The sequence below is a fragment of the Stenella coeruleoalba genome, assembly GCF_951394435.1.
Source record: "Stenella coeruleoalba genome assembly, chromosome: 3".
In the NCBI taxonomy this organism is placed as follows: domain Eukaryota; kingdom Metazoa; phylum Chordata; class Mammalia; order Artiodactyla; family Delphinidae; genus Stenella; species Stenella coeruleoalba.
In genome coordinates, this window is record NC_137148.1 from 665729 (window position 1) to 673692 (window position 7964).

Below are 7964 nucleotides of genomic sequence, written 5' to 3' on the forward strand. Positions count from 1 at the left end.
TGGGAAAAGGCTTTACAATCTATACAGGCTTAAAAAGTGTGAGTCATTGTATCTTCTGCTCTTGGGTGTGACAACAACACGGGTCGTGTTGTCATTTCTGCCCTCACACACGTTTCATCTGCGTGTTTTGCTGTTTCCTGTCCTTCGCAGAGCAAAAGCTGCCGCAAGTCTCTGTGAACCAGAATTTCACGGAAAACCCAGTTACTTAGCAGGTACTTGTTAAATTCTCCACCTCGTCTTTTTGAAATGGGTAGAATGACCGTGCCCCTGGAGACATGCTGCGTTCTGTGGCGATGCAGCCTGGAGGGCTGGGCGGGAGGACGGAGGGTGCCCGGCGCCTCGGGCGTCGCGGGGAAGCCATGCGTCATGCGTGGCTGGCGCTGAGGATGAGGCCTCGCCCAGCCCAGGCGCGGCTCACCCCCCCTTTTCTGAATCCTGGCAGGGAGGGGCAGCGGAGGAAACGGCCTGTCTGTGTTCAGGAGGCCCGCAGACGCCTGCCACTGGGGCCGGCTGGCAACCCGGGGCCCCTGCCTGTGCCTGCGGGGCGGCCACGACCTCCTCCACCCCCACCCCGAGGGGGCCGCAGGGTAAGTGGCTGAGGCACGGCGTCGGCGGCCTTGACCACGGGGCTGACCCTCTCTCAGTGGGATGTGGGGATGCACAGAGGGTGCCCACACCCACTCCTCACCCTGGAGGGGTCGTCGTCACTCACGTGGGGACCACGGCCGTGGCTCTGCCCATGGTTTGGACCCCCGGGTGACGCCCGGCCTCCGTGCTCACCTTTGCTCAGAAACCCTCTTCCCTCCCAGGCCCCACCTGCCCTCGCCTCTGGGTGCGGGGGAGGCCATGGGAAGGCCCGTTCAGGAGGGGCGGAGGCTGGCCCACTGTCACAGTGCCACAGGCAGCGCAGAGCAGCCCCGGCAGGTGGCCGGCACCATCGTGATGCAGGGCCTCCCCTTGGGCCCCCGCTACCCCTGCTCTGTCTGACGGGCGTCTCTTCCCGCAGGGATGGGCGAGGAGAGGAACTGGGGGGGTTGCCGAGGGGCCCCTCCTGCCCAAGGGAGCGGAGGGACGTCCCCCCGTACAGCTGCCACCTCGAGGCACAGGGACCCTCGAAGCACCTGAACTGGACGCCGGGGAGACACGGTCAGGACGGCGGCACCAAGCTGAAGCTGGAGCCCGGCAAGGGTGACCCATTCCCCGCCGCGCAGGCCCGTGGCGCCTGCCTGCCCTACCCGGGCACCCAGGGCACTGTCCGTGCCGTCAGGAGCTCACCTGGCTCTCACCAGCCAAAGCCTCCCCCCGGGCCCTGCGCCAGCCGGACCAGCACAGGCTTGCGGGACGGCCACCAGGGCCAGGCTCCCCTACCCACCAGCTGCCCCTTCCCTCAGGGGAGCCTGGAGGACGGGCTTCCTCGGCCAGGAGGGCAGCGTCTCCCCACGGAGTGCTATCCCACCGAGGACAAGCTTCGAGGCATCCCAATGCCCCCGGGAGCCCCGTGTAACCCCATGTTGTCACTCGATGTGCCCATCAAGATGGAGAGCGAATCCGGGTCCGAGGATGCGGCGGATGGCTACTGTGTGTCCCCGAGCCAGGCGTGGCTGGGGGCCAGCGACGTGGCCAAGAGACAGCTGGTCACTTTCCCTACCAGGATGCACCTGAAGATGGAGCCGGACTCCAGGCACCCCCTCTACAGCCCACCCCTGGGGCCCGGCCTGCTGGGGCCCCACCCCAGGCCCGGCAGGGAGCTGGCCCCGTTGCACCCCGCACACTGCGCCTGCCTGGAGCCTCCACCCCGCCTCTGTGCTGGGGGCCATCAACCCCCCAGCCTGGGCTGTGACTGCCAGGCTCCCGGGCCTGGGCCTGTAGTCAAGCTTGAGCCCCTGGACTCGCCCCCGTGGGCCGCTCACGGCCAGGGCGGGGCGCCCGGCATGCTCCCCAGGAGCACCTTGGTGACACGGATGCCACCCAGAGACCCCGAGTGCACGTTCCTGCCGTAGAGCAGGCGTCTGCAAAGGCTGACATCCGTCCCTCGGCCGGCCGGGATGGCAGTGCAGGGGCGGAGACTTTCCTGAGGGAGGCGCGTGCAACAGCAGATCCTGTGTCTCGTCCAAAGCCACTGAGGTTCTTCAATGCAGAGCGGCCTCATGTCTGCTCAAGCGTGACAGTATTGCCCTCTAAGGGGACACGGTTTCTCAGAAAGAGGCCGGAGTGAGCTGGGCCGCCTGGCCGGGCAGCACTCGGCGCTCCGAGAGGCGCAGCAAGCGGGGCAGGCGACCGGCGACCTGGCCTGACCGCAGCCCCCAGCGCCCCCCCTTCCCGGCTTCCCCGACGCCGCCTCCGGCGAGTGGACCTCGGGGAGCAGCCTCACCCTGGGGGTCCCACTGCCGAGACAGCAAGTTGGGAATCAAGCCTGTTGAGCGGCAGGTGACCACTTGCCCGATCCTGGGCGGAGTCCAGAAGTTCCAGGCGGAAGAGGCTGTCAGCACCGGGCCGGCAGTTCACCACGACAACGTGCGTGTGCCTGAGGCGCTGGCGCAGGCTGAGGCCGGCCCGCGGGAGGATTGGCCTGATCCCACCCTGTTCCTCCTTCCGCGAGCGTCTTGGTGTTGTCAGGGGGCCCCTGAAGGTGGTTCTTGCTCATCTGCCTCTCACCGCATCACGCAACCTAGTTTACAGGGTCTGGATTTGCAAGTCTAGAGAAGTACAAGATGTAGGGAGAGGAACGAGTTAGTCCAGTCGTCCAGCTGCCTTGCTGACTCTCTAGAGGTTTTTAAATGAGACGCCAATCACCATCCTAGGAGGAGCTATTAGAGACGAGACAGACAGGTGATGCTTTACAAAAACGAAAACATTGTGGGGACTTCGCTGGCGGTCCAGTGGTTACGACTCCGTGCTTCAAACACAGGGGTGCAGGTTTGCTCCCTGGTCGGGGAACTGAGATCCTACATGCTGTGCGGTGCAGCCAAAAAAAAAAAGAAAAAGAAAAAATTGTGAAGGTAACACATTCTGAACGCAGGAAATTAGGGTGCAAAGAATAAATCGGAAAGTGCAGGTCACCTGCAATCACCAGGGGTGGCTCGTGGCTCAGGGCGAAGTTCACCGTGCCTTCCGGGGTGACCCCACGCCACGGGTGCAGTTAGTACGGGACACAACACCAGGGGGCAACATCACCACCGAGCAGGGAGCTGGTCGGAGACCCCCCTGTGCTGTGGTTGGAGACCCTCCTTACGGATGTGACCACCTGCCCCGGGAGGCTCGGGACGGGCAGGGGCCCCTTGCAGCCCCGCCACGTTCAGCGGGGGGTCTTTTTGTCCGGCATCTGTGGCTTTGGGGTGTCACTGTTCAGCTCCTGAGTTAATGCTGAAGCTGTTTGCTAAATGCTTCGTCACCCTGTCAGACTCGGGACTGGGCTGGCGGGACTGGGTCTTCTGACCCTTAGGCAGCTAGCTGCCTGCTTCGTGGAGGGGCTTCCCCTGGGGGGCGTGGTGGGAGCTGAAGGTCTCTCCCTGGACTGACAGAGGTTACTCGTTGGAGCCCAGGGTTGGGAGTCATCAATTTGTGGCCTCCTGGGATCCCCGAGCCCTGCCCAGCAGCCTGCTCATCTCTGCCCAGCCCCCGGGGGCCTTGCAAAAGTGACATCGGTGCTGTGCTGTCCCCCCTCCCTCGCCAGAGTCTCCCCCTCCCCGTCACAGTGGCAGCCAGGCTGCCTGTCGGGACCACCTGCTTCCCACCCTCGCCCCCCGCTGGGTTAGCATCCCTCTCTACTTAGTTCTCACGCTGAGCCCAGCACACCTGATAGATTTCATCCCTAAGACAAGGGGTGGAATATCGGAAACTTCCTCCTTCCTTTCTATTCACGCCAAGTGCCCAGCTCCTCGCGGGCAGCCCTGCACCGTCTCTCAAAAGTAACTGTCAGCCTCTCTGGAGCTCCCTCTGTGCAATGTCACCCTCGGCACAGGAGTGGGTCCTGGGATGCACCGGGGCACCCCTCAGTGTGACGCCTGCCCTTCCCGTCTCAGGGTACAGCAGACAGGTGCGCTGCACGCGCGTAAGTGGGAAAACCCTGGACCGAAAAGATGGAATTGAGAGACACCATTGCATGTTTGCACGCTGTAGCCGGATCCTAGTGTAACCAAAAAAGAGCTGCAGGCTGAAGGACATTCAGCTGTCCCCGCCCATGAGGGCCACGGTGCCCCAACTTTTCAGATGCACCCACTCTCCCGGGACCAACTGCACCAAATTGGTCCCGGTTGGTGGGCAGACAAGTCACGCGTTGCCGATGCAGAACTCAGCCTCTGGGCGTCAGCGCTGCAGGTCTTGCGTTCTGGAGAGGCCATCATGCTCGGGGCCCAGGTCCTGACGTGCTAGGCCGGTGGGAACAAAACGCCTCTCAGGGCTTCCCTGGTGGCGCAGTGCTTGAGAGTCCGCCTGCCGATGCAGGGGACGCGGGTTCGTGCCCCGGTCTGGGAGGATCCCACATGCCGCGGAGCGGCTGGGCCCGTGAGCCATGGCCGCTGTGCCTGCGCGTCCGGAGCCTGTGCTCTGCAACGGGAGAGGCCACAGCAGTGAGAGGCCCACGTACCGCAAAAGAAAAAAACAAAGACAAAAACGTCCCTCAGTCAGCACCTTTGTTATTTTCCAACCATGCCCCTGCTGAAAAATCGTGTGGGGAAGGTGAGGATGGAATGTAGAAGGTCAGGTGTGGCCAGTCCTGCTTTAAAATGTCATTACAGTGCTAATTACGGGCTTGTATTTTCTGTTGCCTGTAGCTTTTGTCTATATAGCTGAAAAATATTAAAATCAAATATGATGTAGGAATGGGGTGGAAGGGAGGAGATAAACACAAATTATATTTTATATTTTTGCAGTTTCTACTGGATGAAAAAAGTTTTCAATATCTAGACTGACTTGTTGAATTTTTAAAAATGGATACACTATAATATAACTATTTGTACTGTTTTCTCAGTGCCTTTAGAAAGCTTTCAAATACATTTCCGATACTGTGGTTTGTATTAAATTTGCAATATTGATGTAAAATAAATCATACATGTTAGTACACGTTTACTGTAAATGGAAACGTCTACTTGAGTTTCCAAATTTATTTCCTTTAAAGCGTGTGTAGGCGAATTTATATTATGAGACTGTCCTTCACCACCAGATCCGAGGCGGTAATGAAAGCACAAGTGGACCCGGGGCCAAAGGAGGAGCGCCGGTGGCCGCTTTCGCAGCGCTCCCTCCCTTTCCCGCCCGTCACTGAGGGTTGAGGGGGACCATCCCAGGTGTCTTTAGGACACCCCAGACTCAAGCTCTCCTGCGAGGAGCAGACGCCTGGCCCCGTGTCATGTGTGTGGTGGCGTCGGCCCCGCCCCGCCCAGGACCTGGTGACAGGTGTGTGTGGGCAGGGCTGGGAGGTCACCAGGGCCCAGGCGGAGACTCCTCCCAAGCCCAGGGAGCCGTGTTTTCATTTCCTTTGTTTGGCCAAGGAGCACCCCCAAACTGCACCAGCGTCAAGTGCCCCGTACAGAGCTTGGATCTGCCCCTGCTGCAGCAGTCGCGCCCTGGCCAGGCCCCCTTCCTGCATCCTGCAGGCCACCACCCCCGTCTCTACTCTGTGACTCCCTGTCCCTCCTGGGGAGACCAGGCCAACCTGCCCCCGCCAGCTGGGTATAAGCCAGCTGCTCCCCGTCCCAGGAGGCCACCTGCCCAGCTTGCCGTCCCCCACACCCTCCCCCCATCTGTGATCTTCAGACTCACGGCCTTGAGACCTGGGGCTGGACAACACTCATGTTCACGCCGTCACGTGACTCCCACCGCCGAGCCTGCTGCTGCGGTGGATTTGCGGGTGGTTCCCAGACTTCTACGTGCCCAGCGGCTGCCCCCCACCCCCGCCCAGTGCGCCTCTGCGGGACCGAGGACACACCCGAGGGTGCTCATGGCTCACACCTCGCCAGGGCGGGGTCGCCAGGGGCTGCCCAGGCGTCCTGCAAAGGTGTCCTGCCACGGGCAGCTGTCACAGCCCGTTCGGGCCGCTGGAACGAAGATCCCAGAGGCTGGGTGTCTTATCAACGACAGACGCGGATTCCTCACGGCTCTGGAGGCTGCAGGCCTGAGGCCTGGCTGCGGTGGCGGTGGGGTCTGGCGCAGGCCAGCTTCCGGGTTGCTGACTGCTCGCTGTGTCCCCGCTGGTGGGAGGGGCGCGGGAGCTTTGTGAGGTCTCTCTGAAGGGGACTGGTCCCATTCTCATGGCCTAGTCACCCCCCCAAGGCCCGCCTCCTAACACCATCACCTTGGGGGGCGGTTTAGCATGTGAGATCTGGGGAGACACAGCATTCAGCCCGTAGCAGCAGCCCACCGGCGCCCACTGGGGTCTCACCTCCCCACCGATCTGGTGCCGTCAGACGTTTCAGCTCCGTCTCTCTGAGGGGCGAGGTGGCAGCGGGTGGTTTTATGTGCATTTCCCTCCCTCCTGCACTCAGCTGGCTGTTGAGCCCCTGCTGAAGACCAGGCCCTGTGACAGCGCCGGGGACATATTAGGGAAGAAAAGATGCAGAACTCATGCTGCTGACATCCCTGTACACGTGGACTGGGGACAGGGTGCAGAGAAGCGACCAATACGTCCTGTGATGCATCGGGAGGCGGTGGGTGCTGTGCAGATGGGTCAGCTGGCGTCCTGTAGCCCAGGTGGCAGTTCTGTGGGCCAGGCAGACTTCGAGCCAAGACTTGACAGGAACAGAACAGTGTCCAGGGTAGGGGTGGGGGAGCCTTACGGGCCGGAGCGAGAGGGTGGGATGAGGTCAGGCAGGGGCAGCGGGTCACAGGCAGGTCTGAGGGAGGGGAGCACGGCAGGGCTTCCGGTGAAAGCGACCCTGAGCCGTGGTTTGGAGGCCGCGTCGGCTGCAGGGCAGGAGGGGGGCCCCACGGCCACCCTAAGGACCATGACAGTGCCGGGAGGCAGCCCCACCCTGGTTTCTTCCCTGGTGCGCTGGCTGCCCGTCTACTGTCTGTCCTGCACTTGTTTGCCGTTTTTGGTGAATTGTGGGTGTCATTTTAAAATCAAGATAGTAGTGCTTCGTCAAAGATTTTCTCTCAGTCTATGGCTTGTCTTCTAAGAATTAAAAAAAAAATACAAGGGTTTAAAATCTTAGCATGGCAAACTATCTTCTCCTTTATGGTTTATGTGTTTTGTACCTTAAGAAAATGACTCTCTCTGCCCGTGCCTCTGATATAAAGCTCATTTTGTCTGCTATTAATATTGCCACACCAGCTTTCTCGGGCCTGGACTAGCCGGCGTGCAAACCGCCTCCACACCTAACCATCCTGTTCCTTTATGTTCTAGATATTTTTCTCATAAATAGCTGGTTGGTTTAAAATCCATTTTACTCGTGTTCTTTTTTCCTTTTTCCCGGCTGCGTGGGGTCTTCGTTGCTGCGCGCGGGCTTTCTCTAGTTGCGGCGAGCGGGGGCTACTCTTCGTTGCGGTACGCGGGCTTCTCGTTGCGGTGGCTTCTAGGTCCGTGGGCTACAGTAGTTGTGGCTCATGTGCTCTAGAGCGCAGGCTCAGTAGTTGTGGTGCATGGGCTCAGTAGTTGTGGCACGCGGGCTCAGTAGTTGTGGCACGCGGGCTTAGTTGCTCCTTGGCATGTGGGATCTTCCCAGACCAGGGCTCGAACCCGTGTCCCCTGCACTGGCAGGCGGATTCTTAACCGCTGCACCACCAGGGAAGCCCCACTTGCTTGTGTTCTGATAACTGATATATCTGAACATATCTGTACTCCTTACTTTGTGTTTCTAGTTACATATGATCCTTTGGCTTTTCTCTTCCTAGTGTCCCTGTGGGATTGCTTGCACTTTCTCTTCATATTTAACAAAGTCTAAGCTAGAGCTTATCAGACCTCTGTTCTCTCAGGACGCTTTAGAAGCAAACCACCTGGCTCCCTTCTTTACTCCTGCCAAGGTTGGAGG

At 60.2% G+C, this 7964-nt stretch overlaps 1 protein-coding gene across 1 annotated transcript in view; it reads left to right on the forward strand.

The window, feature by feature from the left end:
* Positions 1-3168, forward strand: part of AHRR (aryl hydrocarbon receptor repressor) — a 60926-nt gene extending 57758 nt beyond the window's left edge. The window contains exons 8-10 of the mRNA XM_079918019.1: positions 151-212; positions 443-587; positions 1007-3168. Coding sequence (XP_079774145.1) covers positions 151-212; positions 443-587; positions 1007-2000 — 1201 coding nt within the window. The 3' untranslated portion in view covers positions 2001-3168. The remainder of the gene's footprint in view (positions 1-150; positions 213-442; positions 588-1006) is intronic.
* The last annotated feature ends 4796 nt before the right edge of the window (positions 3169-7964 follow it).